Source organism: Orbicella franksi, chromosome 11, assembly GCF_964199315.1.
Source record: "Orbicella franksi chromosome 11, jaOrbFran1.1, whole genome shotgun sequence".
Lineage (NCBI taxonomy): Eukaryota > Metazoa > Cnidaria > Anthozoa > Scleractinia > Merulinidae > Orbicella > Orbicella franksi.
Genome location: NC_138155.1, coordinates 15,184,012 through 15,205,137, shown reverse-complemented (window position 1 = coordinate 15,205,137; position 21,126 = coordinate 15,184,012). Strand labels below are relative to the sequence as shown.

Here is a 21,126-nt window from a genome sequence, read left to right as displayed (position 1 = left end):
GACGGGTCGAAATCGTATTTGGCGTATTTCTACCAAAGAAAGCTGTATTAGCAGAAACTAACTATGGTCCGTTTCTATTCTTACTAGGACCTATCTATGGACAAAATACAAGCGAAACCAATTTTTCGACTTGTGCCATTGATAGGCGATTTAGGTCCATTCTTATAGGCATTCACTCTTAATAGTTGCTTCATGGTTAGATTTTAGTTTAAAACTTTAGACGGGTGGCGTTAATGGCTGATAAAAGAGGGTGGTAAAGAGTATTTTTGTGACCCGTGATCGGCCCTTTTTATTTCCTGTGAAATGTGAAATAGCCATTTTTTCCCTCGTGAATCGTGATTGCCATAGTCACCGTGAACCGTGATTTTCCAAAACGTTCTCTTTTATTTTCCGTGAAGCGTGAAATGCCAATGTTGTAGTTTTCGTGAATTGTGAAAGGGCTACTTGATATTCCGTGAAACGTGATCTATACTCTCCTTTACCACCCTCATAAAATGTGATTTAACTATAACACCGAAATATCAATCTCTAACAAAGGAGGATATGTAGCGTATGTTGCACTGATCATAATTGTACTGAGAGTTGCAAAGAAATGAAAGCCAAGTCGTGTTTTGATGATTGAGTGGAGATATTCATAACATCGTAGGTAGCAACAAAATTTAGTCGAAAGTATGAAAAAAAAAAGGCAAGTTGTAAGCCATTATAATTATAAGATGGCTTTAATAAAAACATCGGTATTCACGTACGCCAATTCCCTATCTACACCATCCTACCGTCCATGCCATTCCTTATTTTTTAGTCGGGATCATTTGCGGTCTCTATCGGGGATCATTTCCGGTCCGGGATCATTTGCGGCCCAATTTGGGGATCATTTGCGGTCCGGGATCATTTGCGGTCCTGGGATCATTTGCGGACCCGTACAGGCCTTTGCCCACTTTGGCGAACACGAAAAAAGCCATTTGACGTAATCTGTTGTCTACACAAAATGAAGCAATCTCATTGGTTGCCATGTGTAGCAAAGTGTGATTGGTCCAGGAAAATCGCGCCACTGTCAAACTTGACTCGAGCGTCGCTTCTCATGGAATGAAAACTTGCAGCGAAAGCAGAATTGAGCTGCGAAATCTACAAATCTTAAAGAAAATGCTGGAAAAGTCAAGTCAGTTTTTGTCATCAGAGCAGCTCTGAGAGCCGGAAAGCTTGGACGTTGCCTTGAATATTGCAGGAGCTGAAAAATACGCTGGGAAAACTTGCGGTTGCGGCAGGGGCGGGCCCGCCCCTGGGTTGCGGTCAATCTGGAGGGGTAACCCGAAAACACTGACCCCCGGTCCGCGGACCACCTATGGACCGGTCCACGGACTACCCCTACGGACCCCTCTACGGACCACCCCCAAGTTAGAATGAAAAAACAAAAACAAAAAACAAAAAAAACAAAAGAAAGAAATATTTCAGTTATGGGTTGTCTAATAGATTGTGTCGGTTGAAATTTCAAACTTTACATTTTGCAAATTCAACGTTCGTGGGGTTCAAGCTCGGGCGCAAGTTGTATCATTGCACATTGCCATTTCCTTTGCTGTGGCCATACTGTATATGAAAGGCAGTGAAAGTCTCCAGGAAGCCTCCAGGAAGCCTCGGAATTTGTGCTCTTTCCCCTCCACCATTTTGTTCAGCCCATTCTCACGTGGATTCGTGAACTCGTTCCAGGCTTCACAATTTGCTCAGCGCAGTTACGGATACAAACAAGCTTGAACTACCTAAAAACTCATCTTCCATAGTCAGATTGGGCCACGAATGCAATGTAACAATTTTCCGTCTTTTCGCCATCGGCATCTCCTTACGCTGAATAAAGCTTATAGGCTTTTTTTTCGGGGGGGCGGGGGGAAGAAGGGTGTCAATTACATTTGCACAGTGTAATACTCGAAAATTCGCCGAGACGAGTAATCTATTAGACAACCCATGAGTGAAGTATTTATTTCTAATTTTTATTATATTTTTGGGGGTTGGCCCGTAGAGGGGGTCTGTAGGGGCAGTCCGTGGACCGGTCCATAGGTAGTCCGCGGACCCAGTCCGTAGTGGGGGTCCGCGGACCGGGGATCAGTGTTTTCGGGTTACCCCAATCTGGAGGCCATTCGATTCTAGTTTTGAATGAAAGGAGCGTTAATGACGGTGGAAATTTGTGTCCTCCGTGGTTGGTGATTCTCAAATCCGTTTGAAATAGTGTCGGAGATACCTTTTAGGTGCGATACAGTTGGCCGTGAGCTGTAGTGAGCTTTACTGTGCTCACTGCTGTGCCCTGAAACGGACTGGAACATTCGTATCGGAAAGCAAGGTTATGTGTTTACTTTAACTGATTTTAAGAAGTGATGTTTTGATGTGTCATTCCTGACATCAATCAGTGTTTCAACAATTATTTTGAGACTGAGAAAAGTTGAATTTTTTAAATAAATTAATTTCGCAAACATTTTGTTCATTGGGTTTGTTAAATTCGAGATAAGCCGCAATGGTTCTCGGCTTACCAAGACCAATTTTGTGCTTGGTTTAGTCTCGCTCGACTGTCACTGAGACTGCTCGAGTATTTTTTCTGAGTCATTTTCTAAGAAACGGCTTTATCTTTCTTCCTCCTGCTTGTCGTACCTGTTCAATGTCTCGGCAAGACTCGCTCTTCTCGGAAGACAATGAGAAACCAGAAACTGCAAGGGACCGCATACGAAAAACGCTGCCAACGTAGGATCTACAAGAGATCTGACCAGCCAAAAGAAATAATGACAAACAATAGACTGCAAGGCTGATACTACGTGAAAGACGTTTCGAGACACCAATATCACAAGAACCGATAGAGCAGGGTCGCAACTGTGGACAGCTGTTTTCGTCCAAGTTCACATATACAATGCTGGCAGCTGGTCTTTCCCGTAGGGTGGGAAGATTGTGCACCCGTGAAACGCTTCACGTCTCGTCCAAATCCCTTGCCGTTGAACGAGATATGGAAACCTGTGTGCTATATAAAAATCTTTTATTGACCAAGCCTGCTTGGTCAGTATGGCTAAACATTGGCCGAAATATATTTTATGCGGGAGCATTTTAGTATGGTAATTGTTTAGGTCACGTGAATAGACGTTTTAATGCATGGCAACATTTGGAGAAACTTGGAGAAGTACAAAGAGACCAGCCCCCGCCTTTCCCCCCAACCAAGGGAATTATAAAAGCACAGGCTAGCTAAAAGCACAGGCGACCAAACTTAACTAGGGTTAAGTTTGGTCGCTGAAAGTCTGCATTCAAGCCAAGTGGCCAATTAGGCCCGAGCTTAGCCCGGTTTCTGTTGCACGAAGCGACTAGGAGTATTTCTACTTCCCCCTGGATGGGATGCCGGTCCATCGCAGGGTACCCATTTATGCAACTGGGTGGAGAGAGGCACTGTTAGATTAAAGTGTCTTGCCCAAGAACACAACCCAGTGTCCCGGCCAAGGCTCGAACCCGGACCGCTCGATCCGAAGACGAGCGCACTAACCATGAAGCCATCGTGCCTTCCGACACTGTTCTAAGTCCATGAAGAATGATAAGCATAATGTGTCTACATAAAACTCCTCTTCTTCAAACATATTGCATTATATCCTCGCTAGTGAGAATCAAATTGATGACGTCTTTCCCGCTTTTTGACGGTTTTTTGCGAAAACAGTCGGTTTGTCTATATCATAAAAAGAAAATAACATGGAGTCTTGAAGATGCGAGTTTTACTCGTGTTAAAAACAATATTTTACTCACTTGATACGCTCGTTCGTAAAATATTGTTTTTACCGCTTGGAAATAAATTCATATCTTCATGCCGTATTCTGCTGTATGTTTCATACAGACTATACATGTATATTTTGGGAGGCTTTTGAAAATGCTGAAAGTCGGCTATTAAGCAGGAGCGTAACATTAGGAAAAAACTCGAATTACAATTATTAAAGAGCGGTATTAAAAGCCACAGTGTAAATTGTCCTTGGAGAAGTTGAGAAAAGCTATCTGATGTTTTGAAATTTAAAAAATGTAAATGTAAATCTTATTTATATTTACGAAACTTAAAATACATCAAACGAGGTAAAACGTTAACATTAAGTCAGTCCAATTCCAAACTATTTAGACTGCCTTACTAATGCCTGACAACTAAAGCTCGACTCTATTTAAGGTCGTTTGATGAAGAATTTTTCCTTTCGCTCCAAATCTGGTCTAATTACCAGTATGTCGTAATAAGTAGTTTAAATTTTTTTACAGTAATGTAATGGTGACCTGACCATGGCCAGCTGTTTTGTAGCAGCAATCATTTTCCTGATTTGTTCCAGCGTTATAGGATCCTCCCCCTCCCCCGCAGGAATCACGTTTATTATCTCCACTGCTTCCACCAGAGTACCCTCCAGCGCCTCCACCACCACCTCCCAATCCATACGCACCACCACCACCACCAAATCCTCCCATGACATTTCCATAGGCTCTTCCACCCACTCCTCCCCGGAGAAATCCCTTACCTCCCTCTCCACCATTTCCTTCGGTACCACCAAAATTAATTCCACTTCTTCCACTGGAGTAAAAGCCACCACCACCGCCACCTAAAAAAAGGAAAATAGACTCCATCCTGTATCTAATGAGGCATTATACTTTGAAAGCACGTTTTTGATACGTTTTAGAGTACTATTACCGTGTTATGATCTCTTTGTAACGTTTTATACAATTGAAAAATAACGTCATTGGTTCACAGTTGAATGTGCAATAAATAAAGAAGTAGAAAAGAATGTAGAATTAGTGAATCTGAACTAACTATGGTAAAATAAAGACCAATGGAGTCTCGTGTTTGTTTTTATTATTCTTTTAGAATTGTTGATCTCCACTTACCGAAAATATTTTCACTATATTTTGATTACTCGTGCTCTCCCGGTATGGCGAAGCAACGTGACGTCACAAAAAAAATCCTCATCTTGCTTTTGTGACCAACAAGTTTGATTCGGGCAAAGCCCCTCCTTCCCCCTCCCCCCCCCCCCCCCCACCCACTCAACAAATTTTTACCCTTGCATTCCTTTGTTAATATTTTGACTTTGCTTTGAAAGGTTAGGTTAGATGATAATACTTGTCCTCAGATTAATCAAAATATTAAACGTTGGAGAGGATGTAAAGCAATAAAATATTGGAAACAGAGCTGACGTTTTCGACTACCGGAGAATTCCGAAAGTAACGGACCCCATTTTCGAATTTAGCAGGCAAAAGGGGCTGTTACTTACAGGTAGCCGTAACTTTCGGATGGTTAAAAAACGTTTGTACGGTAACCGTCGTTTCAGACAAAGCGGACGCGTAACACACGAATTTAAAAGTTCCGTTTATGTATGTTCCTAACTACCCACATAATCAAAGCAGCCTGTATCAACAAAAAAGGCCCTAAACGTTGGTACTGTAGGCCAAAAGTATAATGGTCGCAATATATCGCAGTACGACTGATTACACTACAGTACATCATTTGAGTCTGCTGCTAGACAAATACGGTTTGTAATCATAGTTCAAGAAAATTCAGTTAAGTGCGAAATAAAATCGCAAATAACTCTTCAAGTTGTTCAGTCAGTCCTGCAGTCAGGCTGCCCCATCTGCATTGCGCTTAAGAACAGAGACTTTCTCCTTTGGTGTCTTCTTTAAAGGGACGGTGCTTTCGGAATTCCACGGTATTTTACCCTAATACATGACTAGATGGATTATAAGGAGTAAAAGTGTTTAACGTTATCTTTTAATGAGTTCAACGATAAGATTCCTGTTGAAACTGATGTTGCTTAAGTAAAATTAATGACATAATATTTTCTTACCTGAATAATATTGACCATCAGAGGTTTTTGCTCCATGTCCATTGCTCCCCCCTGACCATGACTTGTACCCAGGGTTCCCTGTTGTGCTCGTGCTGGCATCACACCCTGGATGTCTTGAGCGTACCTTTGATACACCTCCACCACCTCCAGCTATTATCAAAGGCGAGTTGCTTCCTCTCACTACAAAGGTTCCACCACCGCCACCAGAACTAATCTTATTATTGTTGATTCCTCCTTCTTGACCAACCAGTATTTGAATGATTTCACTTTTAGGGAGGCTGAAAGTTCCGCTCATTCTTGCACCTCTGCCGCGGTACTGAGCACTCTTTTCAGAGCTATCGTACCCCCCTGCTGCTCCTACTGCTTCTATTCTGTAATCACGAGTGTACGGCACAGTCCACTGTTGAATACCGCTAGACAGTGTAACTTGACCGTCATGATGCTGACCTGTGTAGTGACTCCCAAGTGTTGTTGGACCATTTCTTCCACTCGCACCGAGATTTGTAAAGATCGCACTGAAAGCTAAGTAATAAAGGGAGCAAAGTATGAAGATATGATTGATCCTCACAGTTATACACACAACTTAGGCAGTTGTGAAATTAGAGCCTGAAAAAAATTAAGGTCTGAACGGGATTCGAACCCATGACCTCTGCGATGCTGGTGCAGCACTCTACCAACTGAGCTATTAAGGTGGCCGAACACTGTTTTCGCGCGCGCTTTTGCTGATGCAAAACATGCCTTCAATAGAGCGATCATTTTATTCAGTTACTCAACACCCGCACTATATGCGCTATTTTTCTCCATTATTGAACGCAGTGTACTGATGCCTTTAGTCTTTTATTACAAAGCTATGTTAGAAAAGGTAACGACGCAAAGAACCCAGCAATTCTCAGCTTTTTCTTTGTTACCGAAAGAACCCAGTTAAAGGCAGCGCATGCGCAGTTGCTCGAAAAATTGAGACCGATTGCTTTTGCAGAAACTTGCCGATTTCTAACGATCCAGTCGTTAGAATTTCAAGAAATTTGGCAAAAAAAATAATTCAAAAACCACGCGAATGATCTATCGCAAAAAATCTGAATTTTGACATAGGGAATTTTTAATAATACAGAACATGCAGTGAAAACGATTTACGGCGAATTACGAAAGTCGCCTATGTCAAAATTTTATTAGAACAGTGTTGACAGAAGGGATTTAATGTCAATTCATAGTGGGCAAATCATGAAAAAAATCTAACGACTGAATTTTTTTTAGATAAACAAAAACCATTTTTTAAGCCTTGTTTTTAACCAGCCCCGTTGCCATGGCAACAGCACTCACCTTAGCCAAAATGTGAGAATAAACCCTTCTGTGGTTAACGTTGACTCTTGCAAAAAACGGGCGCCAAAGCATAAATATCTTTAAAGTAATGGTGAATTAGGCAGAGGCTCTTGAAAACTGTGTTCGGCCACCTTAAGCCAACTGGGAGCTGGTCACATTGTGATCATGAGTTCGTAATATACCCGTAGATGATGAAGAATGCAAATGAACATATGAAAGATCATACATTTGAACTGCGGAGAAAGATCTGTAGATATGATTGATCATCGCAGTTATACACACTAGTTAAGCAGTTGTGAAATTGAAGCCTGAAGGCTTTAATTTCACAACTGCTTAAGTTGTGTATATAACTGAGATTATCAATCATATCTTCATATCTTTCTCCGCAGTTGAAATATATGATCTTTCATAGCTGCGGATCCGCTCCGCTATCGCCTCGTGGATCCACAGCTACTCTGACAGTGTTATGACGAAATTCATGATTAATAACAGGACAGACGCATGAAAAACTGACGTAAGTTTTTTAAAATTGTCTTAGGAATAGAGGCTGTCGCAATAGTTAAGACAAAATATTTGCTGTACAAAAAAGTAGTGGGTATTCTTAGCTTTCAGTGGAATATATATTTAGATACTTCTAGCTCTTCATAAAAGTCCTCGCAAAATGAGCCAACCAGGTATCAGCTGTACCATTAAGGTTACGACCGACCATATCCTCAAGTCTCTGAGTAACTTTAACCTGCGAACAGGCTGCTTTTCCATATTGGTACTTGTACATCACGACTGTTCATTGGGGGGAAGAATTCGCGGTCTGAGGTTGACATTACAGATAATTTAAAATATTAAAACGTGAGTCACTGAATAATGCAGTTCGAGAGTTTTCATTGGCTTAGCCATCATGGGCTATGAGCCATTATACCATGCTCTACAAATATGGTAATCGTACGCGTGGATTTTTGGGGCGTTTTCATTTTTATTTTAGTCTATTTTTCTATATTTTAGGGGCGTTTTTAACAAAACAGTTATTCCACTCGTGCTTGTTGGCTATCTACCATCTCATATCCAACGCGCGCTCGTGGAATAATGTTTTAAAATATGTAGGTATGTCTTGGTCACCGGTAACGTAGGTTATTTTGCACTCCTGAACAGATGTGCTTCCTTATCGTTATCAATTTCGTCATCAGCAATCTGGGCAACAGGCACAAAATGGACAGACGCCATTACAAATGCCTTCGCGGCTTAGGCTGAAACGAGAAACGTCAACCCAAGTGCACTGAACCCTGTTGTTTGAAAAAACTGTTCTAGACGACATATATCTCTCTGGACTATAAAAAAAGAAATGGCAATGCAGCTCATTGATCAAGCAAAAAATAACCTCTTCACGGTCAAATTAATTGATGGTTCAGTCCAGAGTTAAGTTGCTATTTTCCAGCTGGTCGATTTACTTCGGTACAGAATACTTCATTATCGTTATCAATTTCGTTATCATTTAACAAATGAATCAGTTGTGCTCAAATAGATGGAAACGAAATTTATAGTTACCAGCACAATTGATGCCATCTCCGCCAAATCCGTCCTTGCAGCTACAGTTGAAGGATCCTTCAGTGTTTTTACAGATTGCATGGAGGCTGCAGTTGTCTGTTTTGATGGCACACTCGTTGATATCTAAACAAACAAAAGTAACGTGAACTGAAGTTAAGTAGGTCTTATTTGCAACTCTACGCAAAATACTTCTTTATCATTATCATTTTCGTCATGATTTTAACAAATGACAGTATTTAGAAATTTATCAAAAAGAAGTTTATAGTTACCAGTACAAATGATGCCATCTCCACTAAATCCATCCTTGCAGCTACAGTTGAAGGATCCCTCAGTGTTTTTACAGATTGCATGGAGGCTGCAGTTGTCTGTTTTGATGGCACACTCGTTGATATCTGAACAAAGATAATGAATTACTTGGGCAACTGGGAAATAAACAATGAACTCTGGACCCAGCCTCAGATATCAGTTAAAACCGATGCAGAACTATTAGCAAACAAGCAACATTTTTGTAACGCAGATTCGTCCACGCTGCTTACACAGAAGGTGATTCTGAAAGTCCTGAAACAAATTTCAAGTCATCAATTTTAACTATTCGGGTTATATGCGTCTTGCAAAGTAAGTCCTAATTATCTTCATGAAACATTTATAGTGTTCATAAAGTTTGCGTGAATCAGCAAACGCAGTAATATTAGTCGTTAGTTCTGTTAGCCTCACCTTCTTCGCATTGTTCCCCAGTGTAACCAGACTGGCATTCACAGAGATACTGTTTGTCCGTATATCCGTCCAGGCAAATTGAATCATGAAGACATGGGTTACTGAAGCACGGGTTCTGATAAGAATAAAGTACTCCCATTCAGTTTGTTAATTCTTTTTCAGAAGTGTTTTTACATCTATGCCTAAAATTTACGTGCGTTTCTGGGGTCAAAATTAAAAAAAAACACGAAAATATATCATATGTTCAGATTAATGTCTTCACCTCAGTGCCTATGTACAGAGAGCCTTCCCTCTTTTTAAGATCTTCAGGGTGTTTCATATGGTCTGAATCGCTAAGTTCGCAGATAAACTTCTCGTGAGTTGGTGGACCGATGTTGACGGATACACACACGGGGTCCATTATACATCGATGAGTACAGGCACTATGCACTGATGGTCCCACATGAATGGAAAGATCAAATTTTTTTATGACGTGAAATTGAAGAGCATATCCATCAATCTTGGTGGAGAATTTCAGACGACGGCAGAGACCTGCAAATAATAAGGAAGACATTCATAACGATTTTCCATTTGATTGTCGTAAAACCATAAAACCAAAATGTCGTCGATGCCATGCAAGGCGCAGGAAAACGCGTGCGAGCGAGCCACGATTGGTTTTTGGTTTTACTTTTTACTTTACGAATTTGTTGACAAAGTATATTGGCGCGAATTTTTTAAGCCACTCGCGCAGCGCATTTAGGCAAGACCAGAGCAGTGGCTGATTACTGCTCTAATGAGAGTAACGGTTAAATGAAACCTTATTTCGATTCAGTACTACTTTTTTTTTTTAAAAAAAAATTAGAGGTTATTTAGGGCACAGTTGTGAAAACCGACGGCTTTTGGTCATGCCTCCGACAAGTAAATGATATGTTCCTCTAGGCTTGTAACTTCAATGTTTATCCACTGTTTAATTGAGCATTTGCATTTTTCAGTGTACATATTGTTTGAGTTTTGCCGGTTTTGTCGAGCGCGCAGGGCGGCAGGTCAGAACACAGCAGTACTCGAAAACTATACAATGCAGTAAATGCGATACGATCAAAACCGATTAAAAATCTTCATAACAAGAAAAATAAGAAATGCTCTCGTTTACGTTTCCAAGGAAATTTTTCATTTTTGGAGCTAACGGTGGCTCAAAACGGTTTCCAGCACTTAGATTTTGGTGGGTTATTATAACCAATCTTTTATCACTCAATGCTACAATCATGGTACCAAGAAAACTGCCCAATAAGTGGTGAATACGTTGTTAGCATTTTCGTGACACATTGAGTTACCATAGCAACATAATGACCTGCTAAAAACACCCTTAATTACAGCTTTAAGGGCTTATAATTAATGGCATGGTGAAATTTATTTATATTATCAAATTGTAATAAGCAGAATAAGACGCAACTTTTGGCAAATTTAAAGTGGTACTATGATCAAATTTTTACGCCTTGATTTTTTAGGTGTATCACAAAGAATACCATGAAAGAATAAAAACGCTGTTTACCATTTGCAAATACTGCATTAGTTCCGAAGATATTTAAGTTTGAAAAATGTGTAAAATATGCAAATGAGATGACTGATGATGTCATACACTCAACCCAATATTATATCAAGTATATAAATAGAGCTATCTTGGCCAATTTGCAACACGGATCATTGAAACTTGGTAGGCTAATAGTTCTACAGGAAACACGTTTACGGTTATATAAAATTCTGTTCCCATGGCAACTCACTCTTTTCCAGTCCCCACCCACTTGATTTCAATATGTTAGTGATTTTCAGCTCGAAAAACGTTAAACGAAACGAGGAACTCGAGCTAATAGATATATATGCTTGCTGGATCATGTATATGAGGCACCATTAGCAAATATCAAAATGGAATGCCAAAGGTGGCCAGAAAAGCCTTTAATATTGGGGAGGTCTGGAACCCAGTATGTTACCATGGTAACAAAACTGTTAAGTTCGTATTGCTGAGCACATTAAGTAGAATCTTACTGCAAAGAATCAAACATTTCTGATACAAATTGGCTGAAATATCTTTCTTCATCATATTTGATCAAAATTTGGTTGAGTGTATGACATCATCACTAAGCCAATCTGCATATTTTAAAAACTTAAATATCTCTGGAACGAAAAGAGATATTTGAAAATAGTAAACAGCATTTTTCTTCTCATACAGACTACTTGTTTATGTTTTAAAATGGCTTAGATAGGAAAGATGCGATTTTCGTCATAGTACCACTTAAAAAAAAAACATTCTGTACACAGGGTTTAGAGCCACCTTACATTTTCAAAACTTTAAGGTGGCTCTAAACTCTATGCACAGATTTTTTCAAACTTTGCTAAAAGTTGCGTCTTATCATGCTTATTAAAGTTTGATAATTTAAAAAAGTTTGACCGTGCCGTTTTTGAATTATAAGCCCTAAAGCTGTAATTAAGTGTGGTTTAACAGGTCATACTGTTGCTACGTCATATGTTGTCTTAATGTCTCCTAATAATGCCAGCTGTCGTAAATTGTAATAACACCTTGCCGTGTTTTCTAACTAGCCTTCAATTAAGGGTTTACAGTTTTCGAGAAAGTTTGTTTTTCATCAAATAACAGTTGAAGATGTCGCGCTCAAAAGCTATTTTAGTGCTAAGCGGCGTACGAAACAGTTCATATGTTTTCTTTTTCAGCGGAAGCAACATTTGGTTATAGCAGTACGCATAACTCTTTTCAATTCTTTTGTGCCTAAAATCCTAGGCAAGTAAATTTGTCGCCCCGTCGTCCGTGTGCTAAAATTTAATTTAATCGACTCCAGTGGCATGCAATTGGGTATAAAAAACGTTTCGAAAAACTTTGCCAAAAGTTGCTTCTTATTATACTTATTAAAATTTGATAATATAAAAAAAATTCACCGTGCCGTGTTTGAATTATAAGCCCCTAAAGCTGTAATTAAGTGTGTTTTTAGCAGGTCATACTGTTCTTATGGTAACCTATTTCGTCACGAAAATGATAACAACGTGTTCCCCAATGATTAGGCAGTTTTTTGATACCATGATTGTAGCATCAAGTGTGGTTATAACCATCCGTAAAAATGTAAGTGCTGGAAACTGTTTTGAGGCACCTCAAATAACCTTCCGGGGCCAGGTTTTTCGAAAGCCGGTTGACGCTAACCCAGAATTTAAAGCTAACCGAAGTATTAATTTTTCTTGTATAAAAATGTTTTCCACTGCGTACGTTTAGTGTACTTTGACATTGTTCAGGCTAAAAACTGAAAGAAAACAAAAGAAACAGAAAACCTTACCGAAAAGGTCCAAAACTGAAAGAAAAATTTCCGCTAATCCTGTGTTAGCTTAATTTAAACTTGTCCGGGTGGTTCCAGGCGTTGATATGACTTCTACAGTTCATTAGAGCAGGTGTTTTAGTATTAAGCGAGCTAGGTTTCTTGACAGCTATTTCTCTTGTCATATAGTGTCTTAACTCATTGCTCCTGACGACCCTGCGTTAATTCTGCTTGTTCTTGCCTTGTCATCTTCGCCGGACTACTGGCTACTGTTTGAGAAAGGGGCCCTCTACACAACATTATTATTGATTAATGAAATAAAGCATAACTCATCAGAATGCTGTGAAACAATGTTAAGGGCTTCTGGAATTCTATACAGAAAACTGTAAGTTGCAGCAGAACGGGTTACAACACTGAAATACTTAAAACTAAAACTATTATACATTAACCGTGCAAAACGAATGCTTGGTCTTTTTCCAAAGCTCGACAAATTTGTTTATATTTTATTTCGTTTTTTGTTTCTGGGGACTCATTATATGAATTTTCTTTATTAAAAACTTACTTGAAAAACTTACTATCCAAAATCGGTAGCATATAAAATTATGATTTTAATGAAAAAGAGACCGTTAGGTAATACAAGTTAACGGACAGAATACATTTAAAGCTATTTGTGGAAATGTCGGTTTGTTTGATAAACGTCCCGTTGAATTCTGAATAATTATGAAAATGCTTCCTCTTGTTAAGATACCTCGATTAAATGCGAGCAACCATCATTTAAATTCATTTTTCGCTCTCGCCAAAGTAATGTAATCTAAAGCGGAGAGCTAAAACAAATCTGGTTTTTTCACTTTTTTTAGAATAAAGATCATTCGCCAAACAAAAAACGAAAACGAACACGACTTTCAGTTTTTTTTTTATTTGGAATTTTGAGGGACTTGGGAACGCTTCTATAGAAACAAACTCTTAATATGCCAAAATTTTCTTTCTTAAATTCTAATTCCCTTAAAAATACCGGATGTGAGAGTATATCTGGTAGCCACGCGATAAAAAAATAAGCACATTGATGAGCATAGAGAACATTTTTCGAACTCACCCTCCGAAAGCGCTGAATAACATTGATGAGGTATCATTGAAATTCATAACACCAACACAAACAGCACAGAAAAACTCATGGTTACTCCGCGCTGGACGTTTTTAGTTCTATCGTCTCAAAGGCAATTCAAGAAGGAAGTTGTCTTGCTAACACCTGTAATGTGTGGAGGAGGCGAGAGCCGACTGCATCTGCGAGCAGTGTTGTGACACTTCGGCTTGCAGACGGTATGCCCCGTCGGAAGTTATAGGCAATACCGATTGTTACTTGTAGAAGCTTTGTTTTAATACACCTATCGCAGATTGTAATGTTACGTCATATGTTGTCTTAATGTCTCCTAATAATGCCAGCTGTCGTAAATTGTAATAACACTTTGCCGTGTTTTCTAAGTAGCCTTCAATTTTTGGCGTGGGTCGAACGTGGCAAATTTTTGCTAGAATTTGTTTACTTTGCGGCCAAAATCTGTCATCGGGGGACATTGCCAAGTGCGATCCCAACTTTTCCAGTTGGCAAAAACTTCGAAAATCGGCCAAAACATCAAAGGCACCGTAGTGCTTGGGGGGTGGGGCAGGCAGATTTCAGAAAACTCTAGCTGAAGAGTCTATCTTTTTGTCGAGGGTCGAGGGTCGAGGGTCGAGGGTAATTTTTTTTTTCTGAGCTTTTTTTTTGAAATGTCACAAATCGTAGGAGTCGTGAATCGAAGGCTTGTCAACCCCATTTTACATGACCGTTCAGCACCATGAGGACCCGCATAGAGTATTTTTTGGCTCGCCGCTTGAAGCCATAGTTGTTATAGACGCTAACATCGATCTAATTAAATGTTTCAAAATCTAATTAATTGATTTCATCGTTTAAGCCAATCGTAGAGCGTAGAGAAACTTGATCTTGATTGCCATTGTCAACGCTCTCGCAGTTGGAGTTTGGTTTGAGCCAAAAATATACATCCGGCATTTGAAGTTTTTGACTCGCACGGCGATAGAAGCCAGAGCTGAAAATAAAAGAATGGATGTCGTACGATACAAAAGAAAAAAAAATCAACTCATTGAAGTACACGCTTCTCGATTTTATTTAATAATAATTTAGCGTAGCGCTTTGCGAATTGAAGCGAGAACAAGCCGGTCAATGTTCGAAAAAATAAAAAATCCTTCATTGTGGTGTTTTTTTTTTTTTGTGTGTGAAAATACATTCTTTATTGATACACATAAACCTATATACAGTACAATGCAATAAACTACAATTTTAACAGTTGCAAAATTAATACATTTATAAGCTATAGTAAATAAAAATAAAGAGAGATTTAATAATAAGCATAAGACTTAACCAGAGTAGACCAAATCTGGAGCATCATTGCATGTAAATTTTAATCTAAATTTTCTAGCCTGTACTTAGAGGAGATTTTGTTGACAAAATCTGTGATGTGAAGAAAATTATTGTTTAACTTATTAGTATAGATAAAGTAGCGAGCAAAAAGCATGGTGTAATTAAATTTTTTTCAGTAGTTCTTTATTGGCAGGATTGGAAAAAATCCCAAATAAAAATTCTTGATTTGACGGTTTGAACGAAGAGTTATTACAGTTGTTGAACCATTGCACCACTTTTGACAAGAAATCTTTAGTAAAAAGACAGTCTGAAAAGGTATGATCTATCGATATATATATAATATATATTTTATATTTTCCTAATAACCAGTTTCTTCACAGCACATTTTAAGATGATAAATAGCCATAAAAATGACATTTTCATCTCTGAGATCATTTTCAAGATTAAAAAAGTCATAATATATAAAAATAACTTTTTTTAATCTTGAAAATGATCTCAGAGATAAAATGTCATTTTTATGGTTATTTATCATCTTAAAATGTGTTGTGAAGAAACTGCTTATTAGGAAAATATAAAATATATATTATATATTTTCTTTTCTTTGAAGAGGGACTTTTTGAGAATTTCCCTAAAAATATCACAAGGTATAAAGGAAGGAGGGAAAATAAAAGTTATGTTTTCATTATCAGATTGAGTCTCTCTATGAAGCTGCAAAGTATGGTTATTATTTTATACTGTTGTGGATAACATTAGGCCCATTTTAATTCAAAATTCAAATGGGAACTCGCATTGATAATCACACAATCCCTTGGCACTGTTTTGTTTTTTAATTGCTTTTTTTCCAGAAAACAATTTGAACATCTTGTTACGCAAAGAGGGGGGGGGGGGGGGGGGGAGGGAGGTGGGTTGGGAGGTATTCTACATAGTTTTAAATGGGAAAGCTCCATCTCAAGGTCCAACTCCTTAATACTGTATCCCTTTTCTTAACCCTTAGAAAGAAGTGTTAAAATATCTTTTTGAACAATATATCAGAATCCCCTCATTCTGGCTCAGGAGAGTAAATGAGAGATTATCAACAACATTTTAGAACCAGAAGAAAGGAAATCCCTGAAAGAAAGATTTCTGTACTCTTTCGTACACCTGAATTCAACTTGTCAGAAATCCCTTACCCTTAAATAGTTATATCTGAGGCCTGAAAACTTTTGAGCAGAGCTTCCCCATATATGTCGTTACAAGGAGTCCTCCCACATACACAATTCAGGAACTCTTTACAAGTAGTGATGAAGCTGGCTGTAAGACTGGTCTGAACAGGCAGCTTCTTCAGTTTTTGAGTACAAACTTGTTACTCTCAGTCAACTTCTAGTATGGAACCTTTTCTTTTCTGGTCTGGTCCAAGTTCACAGACACTACCAGCTAGCAATCACTTTCACACCACTAACACTAACAATGTCACTCGCAGTCTGGTTGTTCAGTTCCACCGCACCATGTTTCATGGTCACTCACCATTGTCAGACATGAGTTCATAATAGTTTGTAACATTCACCAGCCTGGCAGTGTCATTGTTGCTATTACCTGTTCCCAGACTTCCTTTTGTGGATGGGTGTTGGGGCATGATATTTCATTACTGTTTGCAAACAGCTTGTTAAGATCACACATTGAAAGAGTGATGAATCAAAATAATTGAACTCTGTAAGACAGAATTGCTAGTGTTCTCTCGTTCCCTGGGACTGAAATGTCTTGATGTAAGCTTGTATAGAGAAAGCACATTCAAAATAAGGCAAAATGTATGAGTAACCTTTCAAAATAAGCTGCAATTATGATAGGGATTAAAAGACAAGGAACTTGGTCAGCAAACAAGGCAAATGAAAGGAATCGAAGAAATGAAAGGTGCATGCATGCTTGACCTCATGAGATCCGGAGGGGTATTGAAACCTTATAGTGTCGCTGACACTCAACACTGTTGAAAGGGTAAAATAAATCAGATTATAACTGGAGAAAAAACACGAGATACCCAAATTACTGAATCACCCATAAGAATATCATCTTGTTTATTTTTAAGGGGTTCACGGCCTACCTATGTTAAAGGAAGCGTTTACCAATTAAGGAATTGACAAGGGAAAAGTTAAGATAACTTGTTCAAGGTTCTCAACCAATCGTAACAGAATTTATAACACCAGTTTGAGTCACAAGCAAGAACATGAATTTGCGCTAGTGTCGATCGGCAAGAAAGTTCCGCCGCGTTGTGTGTGTGGGTCTATTCCTGCAGTGTGATACGATTACCACCTCTACATTACTCTCGAGTGTTTGTCAAGGGTAAATTTGAAAAAATGGGCTTCTGTTAAATAGGTTCTTCCTCGTCTAGAAAACTGTCATTGCGCTTTTCTCTTAGTTTAATGCCTACCTAAGAGAATAGGATATTTGAATTGAGTGCTACCTACCTAGAATTCATTATTTCCACGCAAACGATGACTCCGGTGGAATTCAGCGAAGAAGAAACGATGACATTTCGTAAAAACACACGCCTTCAGAAAAGCGTGTTTTTGAATAAATAATCGTTCTGTTCCTCAAACAAACGATATGACGAGGAAGACGACAAAATATTGTGTATCATGGTCAAATAAAACGTTAGAAATATCCCGCCGATTACGAAATATTGCCATTTTACTTATGTTCAAATTTGATTTTGCCGCTCAGCCCGCTTTTTCACCGGATGTGACGTCACTTTTTGGTGGATGATCCAAACACGAAAAAAGTGCCAGGCGTCACAGAGTGTTCTCCCCCGCCCCTGAGACAACCCCAATACTAGAAATGGCGCGCGTTTACGGTCTCCGTCCCCGATTATGGCTCCTGATTAATGCTAATATATAGATTTAGCCAAGCCTAAAAGCGGAACTGCTGATGACAATGACTTGACCTGGCTTGAGTCTGCGATCCAATCGAAAACCAGCACCTGGGCAGCGGTTACACGTGAACTCGAAGCCCAAGTACTTCATGTATCCCTTATTATAGTGTACCAAGAGAAAATGAGGTGAGAGAACACATCCCCGTGCCCTGTGATAATCTTTTTCAATCTATTTTACGCTTTGCGTCACGCCTACGATCGCGCAGGTAATGGCCAAGGGTCATCGGGTCGCGTCCTTTTAAATACGAAATTTAAAATCTAGCAGGTTAGGAGGAAAAGATAAGTTTGCTTTGAACTACCACACTGTTAACATTGGAAATCATTATCAAAGCGCTGGGCAGGAAAATTATACGTGCTTCTCCGAAGTTAAGTCGTGTCATTCCCCTATATGAATGATTAACACAAAGCGCCAAGACTCGAATATCTAACCTGCTTGAAAGTCGTATCTCAGAAAGTACCGAACGGATTGAAGCGAAAAGCATCTCTTTCGAAGGGTATTTCAAAGCGCAAGACAGTCAAAATATTTGTTTCCCGTTTGTTTAGAACTTTCGCTCTGAAGAAACCGGTGCAAATGTTTGCGTATTTAATTTCGGAAATTTACCAGGTTTGCATGTCCACGGCGAGAAAAGCTGCTTCTCCGGACTTACCGCAATGTTTGGATCGAGAGAGATCTCTTCGGAAAACATTGTCAAAGCGCTGGGCAGGAAAATTATCTTCTATGTGTTAATCTTAAGTCCACTTCGAAAATAAGTCTTCACTGACTGATTCAAACGACTGATTCACACGAGGCGCCATGCCGTGGCTGCTGACAAGAATTGCATTCTATGAAACACGCTCGAGAGTCGTTTCTCGAAAAGTACTGAACGGATTAAATAGAAAAACATCTCTTTCGAAAGGTTTTTCAAAGCGCACGACAGCTGAAATACTTGTTTCCCGTTTGCTAAAACTTTCGCTCCGAAAAGTCCCGGTGCAAATTTTTGGATATTTAACTTCGAAAGTGCTGTGTATAAATAATATTTACCAGAGTTTGGATGTCCACACCGAAAAAGCTGTTTCTCTGGAATCACCACATTGTTTGGATCGAGAGAGGACTCTTTGGAAAGAATTTTTGAAGTGCTGGGCAGGAAAATTATCTTTTCTGTGTTTATCCTAAGTTTACTTCGAAAATTAGTCTTGTCATTTCTCTGCATGACTGATTCACATGAGGCGCCATGGCTACTGACAAGAATTGCATTCTAACCCGCTCTAAACCCGTTTCTCGAAAACTACTGAACGGCCTAAAGCGAAAAAGATCTCTTTGGAAAGCTCGAAGCTCTGAACTCAAAGCGCCAGATCCTCTTTCTTTACGAATTGCGCTCCGAAAAACCAGGCGCAAGTTTTTGCATATTTGATTAACTGTTGAAGTTAAATCTTCAATGTTATTACGTCATTTACGTCATTTGACCAATTAGGTGTCTTTTTCTTAAAATAGCTTTGTAGTTTGACCACGCGCTAAAATTAGATTGAAAAAGATTTTCATTGGAAGATGCCCATGTATGGGGGATGTGTTCTCTCAGATCATGGTCTCTTGGTAAAGGCGAGTTCTAAAGAAATCTGTGAAGAAATATCATTTTTGTTGAGATTCAAGGCTAATTAACTTGGCTACCCAATTTTTCTTTGTGGATTCCAATAGCCCTTGCAAAGATCTACTTTTTCCGCGTGGTCCTAACCCGGTGTAAAAGCCTTTGTATTTAGTAGGTGCCATCCTTAAAATATATATACAGGTTTGAAGAAGGGTGGTTGTGAGGGGTAGACAAAGCATTTTTGAAATTGCGAAAACGACTCCCGGGGGGACTCCAATATTACAAGGATTAGGGTGCTCTGTGTACCCTCTAGGGATTATGGTACCTCTTAGGGCGTTCAGCATCAAAAGGTCCACAGCTGGAGCTCTCGCAGTACCTTTTATGGTACAATGAACAACTTATATTTAAAAACAGGAAAGAGATTCAAGACAGTGCTTTCATACACTTAACAAGTAAAGATATTCAAGGCAATCATCTTTATGGCTTTTAAGTGTCAGTTAAGGTGGCTGAACACAGTTTTTGATACTTCTCTTCATTCACCTTTTTATCTAAACCCTTGATCCCTCGGTCGCCAAAACTGGCAGCAAGCAAGTTAACAACACAAACTTTGGTTTTTTGATGGTTAGGCTGACGTGTGTGCCGTTGCCATGGCAACATGAATAAATATAAACAGGCCTTTAAAATCGGTTTTGTTTATTTATAGAAAATCTAGTCATTAGATTTTCTTTATAATTTGCATGCAACAAGCTTGTAACGATTCACACAAGTTAACACCATTTTGCTAATAATTTAACAGAGATCTTTAATTATCCCTTGTTGAAGGTTCACTGGAATATCTAGAATTTCCTTTGTTAAAGTTCAATTATTTTCAATACACCAGTTACTTATTTCCTTAAGTATTTTCGTGCCAAATTTCGTGAAATTCTAATGAGTGGTTTTCCAGTAATAGGCGTATTTCCGAGAGTGCAATTTTCATCCAATCGCAATTTTTTGACTTACTACGCATGCGCTGCATTTAACTGGGTTCTTTCGGTAACAAAGAAAGAGTTGAGAATTGCTGGGTTCTTTGCATCGTTACCTTTTCTAACATATCTTTGTAATAAAAGACTAAAGCCATCAATACACTGCGTTCAATTATAGAGAAAAATAACGCAGATAGAGCAGGTGTTGAGTAAATAAAATGATCGCTGTATTGACGGCATGTTTGTTTTTTTACAATCCTTGTGCGCGCGCTGAATTGCATCAGCAAAAGCGCGCGCGAAAACTGGGTTCGGCCACCTTAATGTGTTGTTTTAGAATTGGTACCTCTTACGGGTGAAAAAATTTCAAGCCACGCCCACGAAGCAGGATCTTGGTACCTTTTGTGGATTCTTTTCGAAACTTCCGACGAGCACCCCTGTCCTTTTTACATGGGAGTTCACCCCTGGGAAAAACCTCTGCACCGTCCATCTGGACTCATCGCCAATGCACAGGACAGTAAAAAGGTGCCTCCATGTCTCATGGGGTGGGTTAGGATATTTTTTGGAACTGCAAGATATGATTTATTTATAAAGAAAAAAACACACACACCAACTCA

The 21,126-nt window shown here is 39.1% G+C and overlaps 2 protein-coding genes across 2 annotated transcripts; both read right to left on the bottom strand.

Moving 5' to 3' along the window:
• Positions 1–4,139: 4,139 nt before the first annotated feature.
• Positions 4,140–7,908, bottom strand: LOC145502140 (uncharacterized). The gene is made up of 3 exons (XM_081481414.1): positions 7,821–7,908; positions 5,817–6,398; positions 4,140–4,580 (listed from the first exon to the last, which is right to left on the bottom strand). Exons 1-3 carry the CDS (start codon positions 7,906–7,908, stop codon positions 4,243–4,245), a joined length of 1,008 nt encoding a protein of 335 aa, XP_081337540.1. The 3' UTR covers positions 4,140–4,242.
• Positions 7,909–8,499: 591 nt separating this feature from the next.
• Positions 8,500–9,936, bottom strand: LOC145503187 (venom prothrombin activator pseutarin-C catalytic subunit-like). Its single transcript, XM_081482646.1, has 4 exons — positions 9,649–9,936; positions 9,387–9,501; positions 8,942–9,064; positions 8,500–8,795 (listed from the first exon to the last, which is right to left on the bottom strand). The coding sequence occupies exons 1-4, from the start codon at positions 9,784–9,786 to the stop codon at positions 8,632–8,634; spliced, it is 540 nt and encodes a 179-aa protein (XP_081338772.1). The 5' UTR covers positions 9,787–9,936; the 3' UTR covers positions 8,500–8,631.
• Positions 9,937–21,126: the final 11,190 nt, after the last annotated feature.